The sequence below is a fragment of the Phascolarctos cinereus genome, unplaced genomic scaffold (assembly GCF_003287225.1).
Source record: "Phascolarctos cinereus isolate Bilbo 61053 unplaced genomic scaffold, phaCin_HiC Scaffold_388;HRSCAF=997, whole genome shotgun sequence".
Taxonomy (NCBI): Eukaryota; Metazoa; Chordata; class Mammalia; order Diprotodontia; family Phascolarctidae; genus Phascolarctos; species Phascolarctos cinereus.
The window spans coordinates 1-17,558 of NW_027555722.1; the positions used below are offsets into that span (position 1 = coordinate 1).

The 17,558-nt window shown below is 45.0% G+C and overlaps 1 protein-coding gene across 1 annotated transcript; it reads left to right on the forward strand.

The window, feature by feature from the left end:
* Positions 1 to 2,441: 2,441 nt before the first annotated feature.
* LOC110204435 (mucin-16-like) lies at positions 2,442 to 8,076 on the forward strand. The gene is made up of 7 exons (XM_078150595.1): positions 2,442 to 2,461; positions 2,946 to 3,057; positions 4,217 to 4,284; positions 5,099 to 5,271; positions 5,636 to 5,677; positions 6,437 to 6,492; positions 7,850 to 8,076. The coding sequence occupies exons 1-7, from the start codon at positions 2,442 to 2,444 to the stop codon at positions 7,958 to 7,960; spliced, it is 582 nt and encodes a 193-aa protein (XP_078006721.1). The 3' UTR covers positions 7,961 to 8,076.
* The last annotated feature ends 9,482 nt before the right edge of the window (positions 8,077 to 17,558 follow it).

Consider the following 17,558-nt stretch of genomic DNA (forward strand, 5'->3'; position numbering starts at 1 on the left):
AATCAGAGCTGCTGCTGCTTGAGCAGAGGAGAGAAAAAGCGACCTGCAGGAACACTAGAGGAGAGATCTTTCCCTGCCATTAGGTGGATGGTTCCCCAGTGCCCAGAAGAGTACCTTGCACACAGTAGGTGTTCAGTAAATGCTAGTTGATTGATCAACTGATCTCAGAGGTTTTGCGGACTCCTTGCACCCTGCCTCCTGGGCTACGGGCAGAAAACCTCCTCAACTCACCACAGGGCTATTGACCAAGGCCACAGTGGGATGGGCAGCCGGGTCCCATCTGTACCAGGCCTCTGACCAAATGCCCTGTAATCTTGGTCCATAGGATGGGCTCTGTGTATGTCACCTGCAACTGCAGCTTCTCCTCCAACCTGGATCCTGACACCATTGGACAAGTGTTTCTGGACAGGACCCAGGACCACAGCCCACTGGCTCAGGGACTCCTATAAGCTGGATAACCTCCAAGTGACAAGTATGGGGGCCTGAATGGCTGGGGTGTAGGGGAGAGGAAGCTGCAGTGGGGATGGGCGATGGGAAGGGGGCTCATGGCAAACAGAAGCTGAAGAAAGCACTTGGGAAGCTTGTACCCCAGGAAATGGGGGTGAAGTGAACACTTATGGGATTGAAACAGTGTTGAGCTAGGAAGTTCCTTAGAATATAAGGCATAACATGAGTGAAATAGGAACGTTCTTAGAACCTAAAAAGTCAAAGCTGGGAGAGCCTTTAGAACAGAAATTATCAGAGGCTGGAGGGCCCTTAGAACCCAGGATGTCAGAGCTGGGAGGGCCCTTAGAACCCAGGATGTCAGAGCTGGGAGGGCCCTTAGAACCCAGGATGTCAGAGCTGGGAGGGCCCTTAGAACCCAGGATGTCAGAGCTGGGAGGGCCCTTAGAACCCAGGATGTCAGTTTGGAGGAGCCCTAGCATACAGAATGTAGAAGGTTCGATTTGGGAAGGGCCTCAGATACTCCAACACTGTCATTTTGTGATTGAGCAAACTGAGATCCAGTGAGCAGATGTGACTCTGTCCAAAGTCATCGAGAGTTTGTGTCAGATCTGGGAAAAAACAATTAGACTTCCAGACCACCCCTACACTCCCCCAGCCCCAGATGAGAAGCTGGCCGTGGAGCCTGTTCAGGACAGAACCTTCTCTTTCCACATGCCTTCTGAGAGTCCCAGCAACGAAGTCATCCCTGAAGCCAAAGTGGAGGCCCCAAAGGGCTAGAGAACACACATACCCTGTCCCCATCTGCCCCTTTAGGCTCCCCCTTTCTCTCTGTTCCTCTGTGGATGTTCAAACTTCTTTCATTTACAAAACATTGATTTAGCATCTCAAATGAGGTAGTATTTTGAAAGCGTTTAGCACATAACAGGTGCTTAATAAATGCTTGTTCCTTTCCTTTTCTTTCTTTTTTAAAATTTATTTTTTCTTACATTTTAAGTTTGTAACTAACTGTCTCCTTCCCTTCCACCACCCACTAGAGAAAGACATAGATGTATAGGTATAAATATGCAAAATCATACTATGCATTCTTCTTTCCTCTCCTCTCTTCCCCTCTCCCCTCCCCTCCTCTCTTCTCCCCTCCTCTCTTCTCCACTTCCCCTCCTCTCCCCTCCTCTCCCCTCCTCTCCCCACCTCTCCCTCCTTTACTCTCCTCTCCTCTCCTCTCCTCTTCTCCTCTCCTCTCCTCTCCTCTCCTCTCCTCTCCTCTCCTCTCCTCTCCTCTCCTCTCCTCCTCTCCTCTCCTCTCCTCTCCTCTCCTCTCCTCTTCTCCTCTCCTCTCCTCTCCTCTCCCTCCTCCTCTCCTCTCCTCTTCTCCTCTCCTCTCCCTCCTCTCCTCTCCTCTCCTCTCCTCTCCTCTCCTCTCCTCTCTCCTCTCCTCTCCTCTCCTCTCCTCTCCTCTCCTCTCCCTCCTCTCCTCTCCTCTCCTCTCCTCTCCTCTCCTCTCCTTTCCTTTCCTCTCCTCTCTTCACCTGGGATTTCATAGGCACAGAGAACTCCACTGAGGGAACTCCCTTTACCAGTGCATATTAATATATGCTTTAGACTGGTAGAGAGTGACATTGAGAGGTAAAGGGACTTGCCCGGGGTCAACCAGAAGCGGCTGGATTGGAACCCAGGTCTTCCTGGCTCTGAAGCCAGCTTCAGAGTCTTCTTCACCCACATGGCCTCCCAAGGGGATAACAGAAGGCAGTGGTAAGAGGTGAGGCAGGTTTGGGATTTCATGCATGAACAGAGCACTTGGCAGAAAAGCTTCCTCTGCCAATGCAGATTTTTCACCCTCTTGAGACTTATGTGATTTGGGGAGTTGCCTGGGGATAATACAGACTATTGCATTATAAATGCATTAGATACAGGCATAACAGAGAGCCCTGTGAGGTCCTAGGGGACTGTCTATTCCTGGCATGAGGAATTCAGGGAGCCTTCCCAGAGGAGGCAACATGGAGCTGGGCTTCCCAAGGTGCATTTTATACCTGGGAGCTAATCCTGTTGGGAATGTTTGGAGTTCACACAATGCAGAAGGCATCCTGGGAAAGGTCATCATAAGGCTTACAAGAAGGTCTCAGATCTGATGAACAAACCTCACTGCACCTCATCTTTTCCACGTGTAAAATGAGGGGACCAACTCTTAAGTGACCCTCTGTCTGTGGTTCTAACTCACCAGACTTTCCTGGGAGCAGTCGGCTGCTACCTGGCCTCCTGAAATGGATGCTGGTACCATCTATCTTAGAAGGTCAGGGTTTGAGCCAGAGAAAAGGGCCAGCCACCTTTCTGTCCCTGGGGAAGGAAGGGGACTCTGGCCTGTATGACCTCTCTGTGGCCTCTCCCAGCTTGGGCCCCATCATCATCATCATCATCATCATCAATCATCTTTTTCTTTGTTCTTTCCCCAGAACTGGAAGCAGCCACCCCACTGTCTACAGCTAAGCCACTGATTGACCCAGGCCCCGACACTTCCAATTGAACTTCACTGTCACCAGCGTGCTCTATTCCCTGGACTTGTCACACCCTGACTCAGCCAAGTATCAAGAGAACAAAAATGGCATTGAAGATGCGGTAAGGTCTAGTCCCAAGAGCTGTAGGAAGGACCCAAGCAGGGATCTCCAAGCGTGCTCTTCCTGACTGTCCCCCAGAGCGTGGGGCTTTCACATCAGGCTTTCAGCAGAATCCTGGACAACTTCCATCCACTCTGTTCCCTGGAGACTAAGTGGGAAGAAATTTCAGTTTAAAGACTCTCTTAAGAGGGTGGGGTCAGGAGAGCAACACACAGGCCTGTGGGGATGGTGAGGTATGATGGGGGGGTTGTTTTGTTTTGTTTTTAAAACTAGGATTATTTATTTATTTTTACCGACCTATGATTTCATTGATAAAGAAATGTCCCAGTGAAGTGATTCCCTCTACCAAAAGACCAATATGTAAGCTGCAACTTATAGGGGGTTGCCTGTTCGTGAAACAGCCAGGGCCAGGTAGTGTGCTGAATTTGGAATCAGGAGGACTGGAGTTCAAATCCTGTCTAAGACATTTGCTTGTGACCCCCAGCAAGCCACTTAACCTCCTAGCCTCGGTTTCCTCATCGTAAAATACGGGAGTTGGACTTCATATCCTTGAAGGTCCCTTCCAGCTCTACATTTAGGATACTATGATATGCCTAGCATCACATAACCAGCATGTCCCAGAAGGAACTCAAACCCAGGTCTTCCTTGAACCTAGGTATGCCACACTACCTCTAAGGGGGCAGGAGAAAAGACAGCAGAGAGGAGAGGAAAGGAAAGGAATAGATACAAAGGACAGCATAAAGAGAGTGAAGTGACTGGGGACACCATTAAGCCAGCCCCTTCAGATTACATGATATATAATTACAGATTACAGATGCTGCCTGAAAGGGGTTCAGATTTACTCTAGATCACCTGTTAATTTCTCAAATGCGTGATTTGAACCTGAAACAGGAAAGGAAGGCCCTTTCTAGAAAACTTTTAGACACTTGGGAAGGGGGAGGGAGGGGGGCTCTGTGTACCTAGGATGGTCCCTGGTACCCAGAAAGGTGAGCTCAGTCCATCTCTTGCATTCATCTAGGTCCACCTGGGCGTATCTACCAGATGGAGATGCTAGCCCTGTAGCGTGATTTTTTTTTTTTCAGAAAAGATTTTAAGTTTTTTTTTCTGGGCACAATGTGCCCTGAGGATCACATTCCAGGAAATGTTCCTTTTTCTTACAGCTGACCCAGCTCTTCAGAAACAGCAGTATCAAGAGCTATTTCTCTGACTGTCACGTGCAGACCTTTAGGTGAGGTTTTTCCCCAGGGACAACTCTGTCTAGGACTCCACTTCTCTGTCTAGCTTCTCACCCCCACAATTACAGGAAGCAGCTCTTGGTGGAGACCAGTTCCCAGAACAGACCATGTTCAGGACACAATATCCCTCTCTAGCCCATTCTCTGGTGTGCCTCAGGAAGCTGGTGTTTCCTTCTTCTCTTTCCTTCCCTCCAAACTCCCTTCTTCCCTCTAAAAGCTGCCTCAAACCAGCACCTCGAGAAGGGTCCAGAGATACAGAAAGCAGCATGTTACCAAACTGCCTGGGAGACCAAGCCGTCCTTTAATCAACCAATCAACAAGCATTTATAAATCTCCTACAATGTCCCAAGCTGTGGGGCACGTGCTGGGGAATAGAGATACAGAAATGTACAAATGAAGCCAGCTCTGCCCTCAAAGAGGTTACAGTCTAGGGAGACAACATGTACATCTACATACATACACGAGCGATCAGCCGCTCAGTAAGGTTTGAAGTAGCATACTCAAAGTGTCAGGTATGGGGCAAAAGATAGAAAAAATAAAGCCATCCGTGTCCTCAAGGAGCTCACCATCCAGATACATGTATTCACAAAACACTTAAGAAGTAAGTCTAGTTTTGGTGGGGAGGTGCAGTGAGAGGAGGCCCCCCATCCAGGTTTTCCTGCCAGGGCCAGAAGCCTGCTCAGCCTGGCCCAGCTCAGCTCCCCTGAGGCCATTGCTGCTCCAGTCCTCTCCTCCCCACCTGCCTTTTTCCTCTCTCATTCACTGACACCCCTCCCTCTTCTTTAGGCTTGTCTCTCCCTTCTTTAGGCTTGCCTCTCCCAGACGCCTCACAGGAGTGGACTGTTTATGTGACTTCACATCAGCTGCTCAAGCCCGGAACTTTGACAGGGCCGCTATGTACGAAGAGTTCCTCAGACTGACCCACAATGGCACTCGGCTACAGAACTTCACCCTGGATCAGAACAGTATCCTGGTGGATGGTGAGGGGCTCTCCAGTCTGGTCTCTCTGTCCGAACACTGACAGGCTGTGGGGAGGGATGAGGAATTCCTGGGATGCTTGACTCCTGACATCTGAAGCCCAAAAGATCCTCCCTCCACATTCCCTGATGCCTGTATTCCCTCCTCCCCACCCCAACTGTGCCCCCCATTGCCATCCCTGTCCTCTATAGTCATCTGTCTCTATGATCCCCATATCCTTTCCTCCCTCCCTGACCCTAGAGTTTCTTTGTCCCCCATGGCCTCTCCATCTCTTGTTGTCTCATCCTCTTCTTCCTCACCCAGTCTAGTTCCCCAGATCAAGACCCATGGGTGTCCTCCCCTTATTCCATATTTCTCTGTCTTCAGGCTATTCTACCAAGAAAATAGATGGGAAAACTAAGAAAACTGGTGAGTATGACAACAGCCTTGCCCCTTGACCGTTCCTACGTGTCTGTGTTGGGGGGTGGGGAGCTGAGGCTGATCCTTGAAGAGTAGGAGAGTGGGGGGAGGGCAGGAACTGAGTGTCCAGGATGACTTTCCTCTCACCCTAGCCAGCACTCAATGCTGAGTGTCCAACAACACGTCTTGGACTGTGTTCATGAGACAAATGAACAGCAGTCATCCCTACCAATTGTCAGATCCCTGAGTGTATCTCCCCTTCCTGAGTACCCTGGGGGGATGGACATGGGGAAGGTTCTCTGCCCTGGAGCTTCAGCCATTCTCTTGTCATTGGGTAGGACTCAGTATCACTGTCACATTTCTCTCTTCTGACATTGGGTCTCTGCACTATCACCCTCCCTTGTCCCAGGTTGACAATGGGGTCCCTGAACCATCTTTTCTGCCTTAAGTGGCCTTCCCTCAGTTTGCCCAACTCCTTTTCTCTATGTCCTGAACCCCAGCTTCTTTCTCTAAATTCACTCCCATAGTCTGCCTGCCCCCTTTCTCCTAGGTCAGCTTCTTCTGAAGAGCAAATGTCTGGTGGCATGGGAGGTGGGAGGATGCTCTGGGTTGGGTCCTTCAGCCTCCATCCTCCATCTTCCCTGTGTATTGCTCTTTGTCCCCTCCCTTCCCACAGGGGTGGGAATGCCAAAGGACAGTCACTACCCACCCTGTGCTGTCCCCTTATCCCCATGCAGACTCCTCAGCATCACCTCTTCTTCCCCCCAGACCTGCCCTACTGGGCCATCATTCTTATCTGCCTGGCTATTATGTGCTGCTTCATGGTAAGAGAACTTGGGGAACCCTTAAGAGCCACTAAGGGCTGTATGGGGTGGGAGAGGGAGAGGGAGAGAGAGACAGAGAGGGAGACAGAGACAGAGAGAAAAGGCATGGGATCTGTGTGTGTATGAGACAGGAGTGTATAGATGTATATTTGTGTGTGTGTGTTTGAGAGAGGGAGAGAAAGAGAGAAAGAGATAGAGAGGGAGGGAGACAGACACACACAGAGAGAGGAAGGTGTGGGATCTGTGTGTGAGAGACAGGAGTGTATGGTTGTATAGTATATTTGTGTGTGTGTGAGAGAGAGAGACAGAGACAGAGAGAATGAGTATCCCTATGAGGGGAAGTCTGATGGTGGCATAGTGGAAAGATCACCATAATCACTATATTGGGAGCAGAGGACCGGGGTTCAAATCCTATCATATATGTGACTGTCATCAAGCCACCTCTATGGGCTTCAGTTTCCTCATCTGTAAAATGAGGGTATTGGTTTACATGGCCTCCAATATCCCTCTGAGCTCTAACTTTGTGATCTCATGAGCCATTATGCCTGTCCAAGAGTGAGCAAGTGTATGTGTGAGAATATAGGTGTGGTTATGGCTGCATATATGCATCTAGGAGAGGATGCATATCAATGAGTCAATGGGAATGAGAGTGTGCATTTAGGAAGTGCAAGACACTAGTGTGTGCGTCCATCCATATGTAAAGGAGGGTGTGTGTGTCTGAGTAAGATTTTGAGAGAGAAGAGATTTCTGTTTATCAGAGAGACAGAAAGAGAGTGAGAAAATGCACAGTGCTTGGCACATGCTTACTGAACAGAATTGAAAATGGAGGGACAAAGTTGGAGAGAGAATCCGAGACTGACATAGACAGAAAGAGGAAGACCAAGACAGTCGGAAAGAGACAAAGATTGAAACAAGAGACAGAGATGAAGAAAGGGACAAAGATGAAGAGACAGATAGAAACTGAGGCAGAAACGGGGAAAGGGACAGATAGACAGACAAGACACAATAAATTTACTTAGGAGAACGTTCCAGGTAGCCTTCCTTCACACTCTCCCCATTACTTTCTCAATCAGTGGAGAGTTCTCTCAATGCGGCTCATGAATACTCTACCTGGGTGCCTTCTCCCTAAGCCTGGCCTTAGGTTTTGGGATAAGGGCTGGGAAGAAATGTACAAAGCCAGCCAGGAAGACCAGTTCTAATACCCTTGGTTCCTGGCTGTGCTCCTGGGATTCACCAGAGCTGCCTTCATGCCCTCTCTGGGGAGCAAATCTGGGTCCATAGCTATACACAAGAGGCTCTCAGCAAGGCTCATGTCCCCATAACTCCTGACTGTCCTCCATCCCTCAACCCTGTACAGGTTATCATGGGCCTGAGGAAAAATGAAGGAGATTATGAAGTCCAAAGGCAAACCGTCAGCTCTTACCTCTCCCACCTAGACCTGAGGAAAATTAATAATAGACTGCGATAAAAATGTAGCAGAGTGAACCCAAACACCTTGGCCCCTGGCCCTGGCCACAATCCTGGTGTGGGCTGGGCTTGGGCTGGAATAAACACTGGGCCTTGCTCATTCTGGATTGGCCAGAATACCGACTCTACCTCTTTCTTACCATTTGCCCTGGTGTGGGTGACTCCTCAACTGCGGAGAGAGAAAACCCTCCCCTAGGGCCTAGGGTCCATTGCACCTCCTCAAGGGTCATCACTCCTCTCTGGCAGTCTGCCAGGTTCTCATCTGCCCTGTCCCCAAAGGCAAGGAAGCTGAGCTTGGAGGATGGATGAAGGAAAAGCCCAGCATCCACACTGGTCCTGAACACAATGGGTAGGGCTAATTGACCAGATAAGCACTATTTTCTCACCCCTAGAAGACAAACTGGCTAACAATTATGCACCACTGGAGTAGCCTGAGTTGAGGAAACCAGAGGACATTGCATACATTGGTGCCAAGACCCTTCCAATCTGTGATTCCCCCAACCCTTAGCTTCATATCAACCCTCAACAACCCTGATCTCCCTTTCCCACTGTGACCTACCTCTGGGACATGAGCATCCACTTATTCCTGTCTTCTAAGGGCTTTTCCTTGCCCACCAGCTTCACATCACCCTTGCTCAAACACATCCCCCTATTCCTTGGCAGCCTCCCATCTGGCCCCTTCCATTCATCTTTCCATTAAGATTCCCCAGCTGCTTTCTCTCTCAACCTGCCTTTTACTGGGGCTACCTCCTCAGGCTCCCACTGGGACCTCCAAATCAACTTCCCACCACCCTCTTGTTGTGACCTGTCCACCAGGCCTTCATGGTTTTAACCTCCTATGACCTTTCCCTTCCATGACCGGCCCCTTCCTCTGACCTTCCCCCAAGCCTCACATTACACTTCACCTGGCGCTGCCTCGCACCGTGATCTTCCACCTTCAACAAGGCTACCCTTTCTACCAGCTCTAGTTTTCTCCCTTACAAGGCTGTGTCACCTTAGACAAGCTGCTTTCCTTCTCTGGGCCAGTAAGATGAGACTTGGGCTATACAGCCCAAGGAAGGAAGATTCCCTGCAGCACTGACACTGAGCCTGTGAAGAGATTCCTCCTCACCACCTCCCTTCCTTGAATTCTCTTCCATGTCTGAGTTACTCGCCCCCTCAGGGCAGCATCATGGGCTCCCCAAGACCTCAGCTCTGAGCAGGAGTAGGTAGAGTCAAGGTCAAGTCAGATGGAGAGCAGCAACATGCTGTTTCAGTCTGGGACTGATACGGAAGCAATTGGTCCCCTTAGATTCCCTAGTTTCACAGGTTGAGAGCTGGCTCCAGACCAGGCACAGCTGCACCAGAGCCTGACTTCCAGTGCCCAGCATCCTCTGACTCCTATCTCCACTGACCTATCACCATCCTACCCACACAGCCAGGAGACAGGCCACCTTCCAGTAGCAAAGTTGGGGCTAACCCATCAAGATTCTCACATCTCCAGGGAGTGCGTTTATTCCTTTAAAAAAAAACCCCACAAACAACCTTTTATTTAACAAGCATTTGAATTTCTCTCCTTTCCACCAATGCTCCCATCCACCACTGAAAATCAAAACCAAAAAAACCCTTGTAACAAACATGCAGAATCAAGCAAAACAAAACTCCACACTGACCAAATGTCTCAATGTGCACCTTGAGCCTGTCACCTCTCTGAGGAGATGGATAGTACTCTTCATCCCTGGTACTCTGGGTGGTGACTGCCCTGATCAGAGTTCTTAATGTCTTTCTAAGCTCTTTATCTTTACACTGTTGTGTAAAATATAAATACTTGTGGTTCTATTCACTTCATCTTCGATCTGTTCATATAAATCTTCCCAGGTTTCTCTGACCCTTTCGTCATTTCTTCCAGGGCAATCATAGTCCATGACATTTATTGGGCTATAATTTGTTTGGACATTACTTCCACTCAGCCAGAAGGGCAATCGTGCCACCCCCGAAACCCAGGGTATACCTGGCATGCCAGCAAGTTGCATGGCTGCTATCCTTCTGTGGATAGGGGGTGCCTCAGGACAAGGTTTGCTTTTCTCCATCCAGACAGTCCTCCAATGAATTTATGTACCAGAATTCCTGGTTTTAGGGGCTTTCAATAAAAGAAAAATAGCTCAGTGGTCAAGTTGAAAGAGGTAAATTCAGCTAGCAATTATCATTGAAATAAAAATGTCATGGTGAGTGGATTGACATTTTGGTGGAACTCTCAGCACAGATTTCATAATGTCTATCCTGCGTGTTCCATTTGCAAATTCCAATTTGACTTCATAGGAATACCTTCCAGGCCATCATTTCCTATAGAATTTGTTCTAGATGTCAGAATTCCAGCTTACGACTCTGCTTACATACATAAATACACACACACACACACACACACACACACACACACACACATACACACACACACACACACATAAATAGAGGGAGACACCATTAAGAAAACCACAGGTTCTTCAACACATGTGGTTAATACATTTCCAGGGCTGTGAGGATAGCATTTGGTACCTTTATAGCAGTTTCTCTTTTAAAATTAATAGTTTATTTTTTCCTAATTACGTGTAAAGATAATTTTAACATTCTTTTTTTTCAAAAAAAAATTTGAGTTCCAAATTTTCTTCCTCCCTTCCTTGCCTCCCTACTCCCAGAGACAATAAGAAATTTTATATAGGTTATACATATGCAATCATGCAAAACATATTTCCATATTAGTCATGTTGTGAAAGAAGACAGAGACCAAAAAAAACCCCCACAAAAAAATTAAATGAAAATTGTATGCTTTGATCTGCATTCAAGCTCCATCAGTTCTTTCTCTGGATGTGGATAGCATTTTTCATCATGAGTTCTCTGCATTTTTTTATAAAAATTTCTGGGACCACTCAGTGCCTATGAGCATTTATAGGTTTATAACAATAATGATAATAATAGCAATAACAACATTTACATAGTGCTTTGAGGTTTGCAAAATTACTTATATTATTTAATCCTCATAACAACTCTATAATGTAGATGCCATTAAAGACATTTTACAGATGAGGAAACTGAGGCCTCAGAAAGAACTTAAGTAACTAACCCAGCAAGTAAGTATATGAGGCAGGATTTGAATTCAGGTCTCTCTGATTTCAAGCCCAGCGTGCTTATCCCATGTACAACCTAGCAGCCATGGGTCTATAGATGGGAATCCTTGACATGGTTCTCTTCTCTGGAAAATCCTAAGTGGGAGCATAGAATACTAGGAATTGGAAGGGACCTTAGGAAGGGACCTATTAACCCCTTCAGAGGAAAAAATTGAGGCTCTAAGACAGGAAGGGAGCTGCTCTCAAGATCACAGGGCTAGTTAAGTGTGAGAAATAGAATATGAAGCCAAGTCCTCTGCCTCCAAATCCCATATTCACACAGTGTCATAAAACTGGAAGGACCTCAGAAGGCTTCTAGTCCAACTTGTAGGCAAGGCAGAGATTTCCATCACTGCTGGGGAGGGAGGATGCTCCAGCTGGCTCACTTATTCATGTTTTTTTTTAAGTGAGGTAATTGGGGTTAAGTGACTTGTCCAGAGTCACACAGCTAGGAAGTATTATGCGTCTGAGACCACATTTGAACTCAGGTCCTCCTGACTCCAAGGCCAGTGCTCTATCCACTGCGCCACCTAGTTCCCGCACTTATTCATTCAACAACCACTTGTTAAACACTCACTGCATGCACAGTTCTCTGTTAGATATGGTTGGGGGCAAAGAGAAGACAACAAGATTGGGGCTCTTAACCTTCTTGTGTTATGGATTCCTCTGGCAGTCTAGTGAAGCCTGTGGACCCCATCCCATAATAACGTTTTTAAATGCATAAAATAAAACACACAGGATTGCAAACGATTACTGAAAAAGTAAAGGATTACATAGGATTACCAAAAAAAAAGGTCTTTTCCCCATTCAAGTTGATGGACCTGCCCCCGAAATTGATTCATGGGCCAATGCACCCCTTAACTCCAATGGACCAGGGGTTAAGAATCTGTGGGTAAGACATGACTCCAATTCTCATAGGCCATGATCTAATCGATGGAATGAGACAGAGAGAGGTATTTCTATAGCTAAATAGCTGTTCTTAGTTACAGATTCCTGCAAGTCAGAGAAAGGAGGGAAGGAATAAGTTACATGTCATCTCTTGTCACAGTCCCTCTCCTAGGAAGCTGGGCACAGAGATAAGGGAACTAAGGTGGACAGAGGCTTCTTCTCATAGGATATACTTAAAGGAGAGCATCTCTAAGCACCCATAAAGCTGCCAAACACCTAGTCAGGAGAGATGAGAAGCTGGAGTTATAGCAGGAGCATAAGAAGCATAGGATTTGGAGTCAGAGAAAATGGGTTCAAATCTTGACTCTGTTTTGACCTAACTGACCTTGGACAATTTACTTACTCCAGTCCTCAGTTTCTTCCTCTATCAAATGAAGGAGTTGCACTAGATGACCCATCCAGTCCCTCCCAGCTCTAAACCTATGAAACCTTAGGAGACCATTTCCTACCAGAGCTAGGAAGAAAGGATAGAATCTCTCACTAGCTGACTTGGCACTGACCCTAACTAGCCCTTCTGCTTGTGGGGATGGATGTGGGGCTCTCATTCCCAGACTCTCAGGGTGGGAAGGATGCCCAGGCTTGTCTAGATAAAACTCCTTCAAAGTGCAGGAATCACCTCTTTTTTTTAAATTTTATTAATTTATTTCGATTTATCAACAATCACTTCCATATGCTTTTGAATTTAAAATTTTTCTCCCCCTTCCTCCCTACCACCCTCCCCAAGATGGTGCACAATCTCATATAGGCTATACATTTAAATTCCTATTAAACATATTTTCACATTAGTGCAGTTGTAAGTGAAAATTAAAACCAATAGGAGGAACCATCAGAAGGAGGAAACAAAACTCAACAGAAGAGAAAAAAAATGATAGCGATTCAACTTCCATAGTTCTTTCTTTGGATGTGGATGGCATTTTCCATCCCGAGGCCTCTGGGGATGTCTTAGATCCTTGTAATGCTGAGAAGGGTTAAGTTTATCAATACTAGTCGTCACACAACATGGCTGTTATTGTGTACAAAGTTCTCTTTGTTCTGCTCACTTCACTCAGCATTAGACCATACAAGTTTTTCCAGGTTTTTCTGAGGTCAACTTGCTCATCATTTCTTATAGCACAATAGTATTCCATTCCATTCATATACCACAACTTGCTCAGCCATTCCCCAATTGATGGGCATCCTCTCAATTTCCAATTCTTTGCCATCACAAAAAGAGCTGCTATGAATATTTTTGTACATGTGGGTCCTTTTCCCATTTGTATGATCTCTTCGGGATACAGCCCTAGAGCAAAGGGTATGCACATTTTTATAGCCCTTTGGGCATAGTTCCAAATTGTTCTCCAAAATGGTTGGATCATTTCACAACTCCACCAACAAAGCATTAGAGTTCCAATTTTCCCACATCTTCTCCAACATTTATCATTTTCCTGTTTTGTCATGTTGTGCAATCTGATAGGTGTTTTGATTTGCATTTCTCCAATCAATAATGATTTAGAGCATTTTTTCATATGACTATAGATGGTTTTAATTTCTTCATCTGACAACTGTCTGTTCATATCCTTATCCATTTATCAATTGGGGAATGACTTTCATTCTTGTAAATTTGACTTAATTCTCTATATATTTTAGAAATGAGGTCCTTATCAGAGACACTGGTTGTAAAAATTCTTTCCCAATTTTCTACCTTCCTTCTAATCTTAGTTGCATTGGCTTTGTTTGTGCAAAAACTTTTCAATTTAATGTAATCAAAATTATCCATTTTGCTTTTCATAACATTCTCTATCTTCTGTTTGGTCATGAATTCTTCTGTTCTCCATAGATCTGATAGGTAAACTATTCCTTGTTCTCCCAGTTTGCTTATACTGTCAGCCTTTATATCTAAGTCATGAACCCATTTTGACTTTATTTTGGCATATGGTGTGAGATTTGGGTCTATGCCTAGTTTCTAGTTACTACCATACTCTTTTCCAGTTTTCCCAGCAGTTTTTTTCAAAGAGTGGGTTCTTATCCCAGAAGCTGGGGTCTTTCGGTTTATCAAATAATAGATTACTATAAGTCATTGACTACTGCGTCTTGCATATTTAACCTATTCCACTGATCAACCACTCTATTTCTTAGCCAGTATCAAGCAGTTTTTATGATTGCTGCTTTATAATACAATTTAAGATCTGGAATTGCTAGGCCACTTCCCCTGCATTTCTTTTCATTAGTTCCTTTGATATTCTGGACCTTTTGTTCTTCCAAATGAATCTTGTTATTATTTTTCTAACTCTATAAAATAATTTTTTGGTAGTTTGATTGGTATGGCACTAAATAAGTAAATTAGCTTAGATAGGATTGTCACTTTTATTATATTAGCTCGGACTACCCATGAGCAACTGATGTTTTTCCAATTATTTAGATCTGATTTGATTTGTGTGAAAAGTGTTTTGTAATTGTGTTCATAGAGTTTCTGGGTTTGTTTTGGTAGGTAGACTCATAAATATTTTATAATGTGTACAGTAGTTTTAAATGAAATTTCTCTTTCTATCTCTTGTTGTTGGGCTTTGTTGGTAATATATAATCTGTCGTTCCATGGCCCTTTATTACATATAATGTTTATTGCATCATGATCTGAAAAGGATGCATTTAATATTTCGGCCTTTCTGCATTGGATTGTGAGGTTTTTAATGCCCTAGACATGGTCAATTTTTTGTATGTGCCATGTACTGCTGAAAAAAGTACACTCATTTCTATCCCCATTCAGTTTTTTCCAGAGGTGCCTTTAAGGTCACAGTGTTTTCTCCACAACAAGGGAATTCAGATGTTCCCCACATCATGAATTCCTCCTGGCAGGACCATTGGCTCCCACCTGAACTGTCAAAGGTAGGTAGGCAGGCAGTAGTCATTAGGTCTGACAAGTCTTGGGAAGCTATCTGTTACATCCTAGATGCATGCCTTGAGATGACAAGAGACCTCTCTGTTCATGTCAGGTTAACAGATGGCCACCGTTGTCACTGAATTAGTCATAATTCATCATTGCCCAGGTCAGATAGATTGTACGAGCAACAACCAAGATTGGGGTCTGCTTAAGCTGAGAGCCACTTTTCTGCAGAGATAATGGGTTACAGATCACAATTTTTCTAAAGCCTTATTCACAGTGCTTTTGAAGAGAGTTACTCCTCAGGGTAGTATTATAAGTGTGCATGAACTGTATGTGTAGGAAGCAAAGCAGAGCAAGATTAAAAGTCTGAATGAGTATATAGATCCCTGGGGAAAGAAGAAGCCACCAAAAAAAAATGGATTGTGTGACTCCAGAAACCCTGGGTGCTTCCCCCTTTCTGAAAGGGCCCCATCCAGGATGGTATTATAAGTCTGAAGAATTGCATAAGAACACCCAGAAGTAACAGGAGTCCCCAGGGGGAAAATTACCTGATGCTTTGGCTAAACGGAAACCTATCCCCTTGTTATGGAGGTATAGTGGCCACCCAGAGTACCCTTATAAGTCTGGGGGGTTGTATGGGTTTCTGGAGAGGGGAGAAATCTAGTGAAGGGAGAATGAAGGGTGTCTTGAGTGTTTATAGATTTAAATATGATTTCTTTGCAATGTCTTTTTGCAATTTCAAAAAATCCTGTCCTATATTCAACATCATCTTAGCCCGAATGTTTACATCACAGTTGAAAGCCCTTGTTCTTTTGGGCACAGGCTTATGATGACTCAAATCCCTATTTTCCTGAGGATAAAAATAAAAAAATAAAAACCACTAGATGGTGGCATAACAAGCCAAATTCTAATGTTCTGTGAGGAGCCCTGGGTAACAGCAAAAGCCCCCTGCCCCCATAGAAGCTGTTGTGTGAGAAGCCCTCAAAATTGAACTCAGTCCATGGAAACCCAGAGCTCATTTTCTGTACCAATACCAGACTTCAGGTTACATTTGAGACTTGTAGAGAACATTTAATTTGTGGATATGAATTCGATTTTGAGTCCCACTCAAAATTGTGCCATACAGATAATATCTGGAGGACCTGTCTAGGACCACTGTTTTTTGTTTGGGGATGAGGCTTCTTTCACTCATTTATTGTTGTTCAGTTTTTTATCAGTCACATCCCACTCTTCATGACCCTATTTGGGGTTTTTCAGCAAAGATACTAGAGTGGTTTGCCATTCCCTTTGCTCCAGCTCATTTTACAGATGAGGAAACTGAGGCAAACAGGGTTAAGTGACTTGCCCAGGGTCACACAGCTAGGAAGGGTCTGAGGCCCGATTTGAACTCAGGAAGATGAGTCTTCCTGACCGCAGGCCCAGCACTCTATGCAGTATGGCGCCACCTAGCTGCTTCTTCACTCACAGTGGTCAAGTTTAGATAGGCTTCTTATCAGCAAGGCAGGAATAAGTATGTCCCCCAAAATAACTATGAGTCTGACTACCCACATATTTAGCAAAACGCATGTTTACTACAAAACCCCCTTATCTATTGGCTTAGAGTGGCCACGTTTCCCAAATTCCAAACGGAGACACATGGCCATATGGACAAATGCCATTCCTTTTCCAAAGCCTTGTTATAAATGCTCATTTATTTAACAAAAATAACAACCAATTTATTTAGTATTTTATTTTTCCCAATTACACATAAAAACAATTTTTAACATTCCTTTTAAAATTTGAGTTCCAAATGCTCTCCCCCCCTTCCGCCCTTACTCATTGAGAAGGCAAGCAATTTGATATAGCTTATAAATATATAGTCATGCAAAACATATTTCCATATTAGTGATGTAGTAAAAGAAAACATGGAACAAAAAACCCCAAGAGAAATAGAGGAAGTTAAAAAAATTATGTTTTGATATGTATTCAGACTCTTTCATTTCTTTCTCTGGAGGTGGATACCATTTTTCATCATAAGTCCTTCAGAGTAGTCTTGGATCATGGTATTGCTGAGAATAGCTAAGTCATTCACAACTGATTGTCACACAATATCACTGTTACTGTATACAATGTTCACCTGGTTCTACTCATTTTGCTTTGCATCAGTTCATGTAAGTCTTTACAGGTTTTTCTGAGAGCATCCTGCTCATCATTTCTTATAGGACAATAGTATTCCATCACAGTCACATACCACTTGTTCAGCTATTCCCCACTGATGAGCATCCCCTCAATTTCCAAGTCTTTGCCACCAGAAAAGAGCTGCTATAAATATTTTCTGTACACATAGGCCCTTTTCCTTGTTGTTTTTTTACCTCTTTTGGGATACAGACTTAGTAGTGGTATTGCTGGGTCAAAGGGTATGAATGGATAAATGCTCTTTTGTAACATCAAATAGCCATAGATTTAGAAGTGAAAGTGAACTCAGAAGGCATATTCGAGAGACGCTGCAAAGGAGAAACCAACAGGTCTTGGCAACAGCTTGACTCCTAGGCTGGGAGCCTGAGGGCCTGGGAGGGTGGTGTTGCCTTCTCCAATCACAGAGAAGTTAGATGGGGGGATAGTTTAGGGAGAAAGATAATGAGCTCAATTTGAGACATGTTGAATTTAAGATG

Bases quoted from the DNA above. Each gene is read 5' to 3' on its own strand.
- LOC110204435 (XM_078150595.1), top strand. From the start codon at position 2,442: ATGGAGCTGGGCTTCCCAAG. The intron at 3,058-4,216 runs GTAAGGTCTAGT...TTTTTCTTACAG, and splicing joins AAAATGGCATTGAAGATGCG to CTGACCCAGCTCTTCAGAAA. The intron at 4,285-5,098 runs GTGAGGTTTTTC...TCCCTTCTTTAG, and splicing joins TGTCACGTGCAGACCTTTAG to GCTTGCCTCTCCCAGACGCC.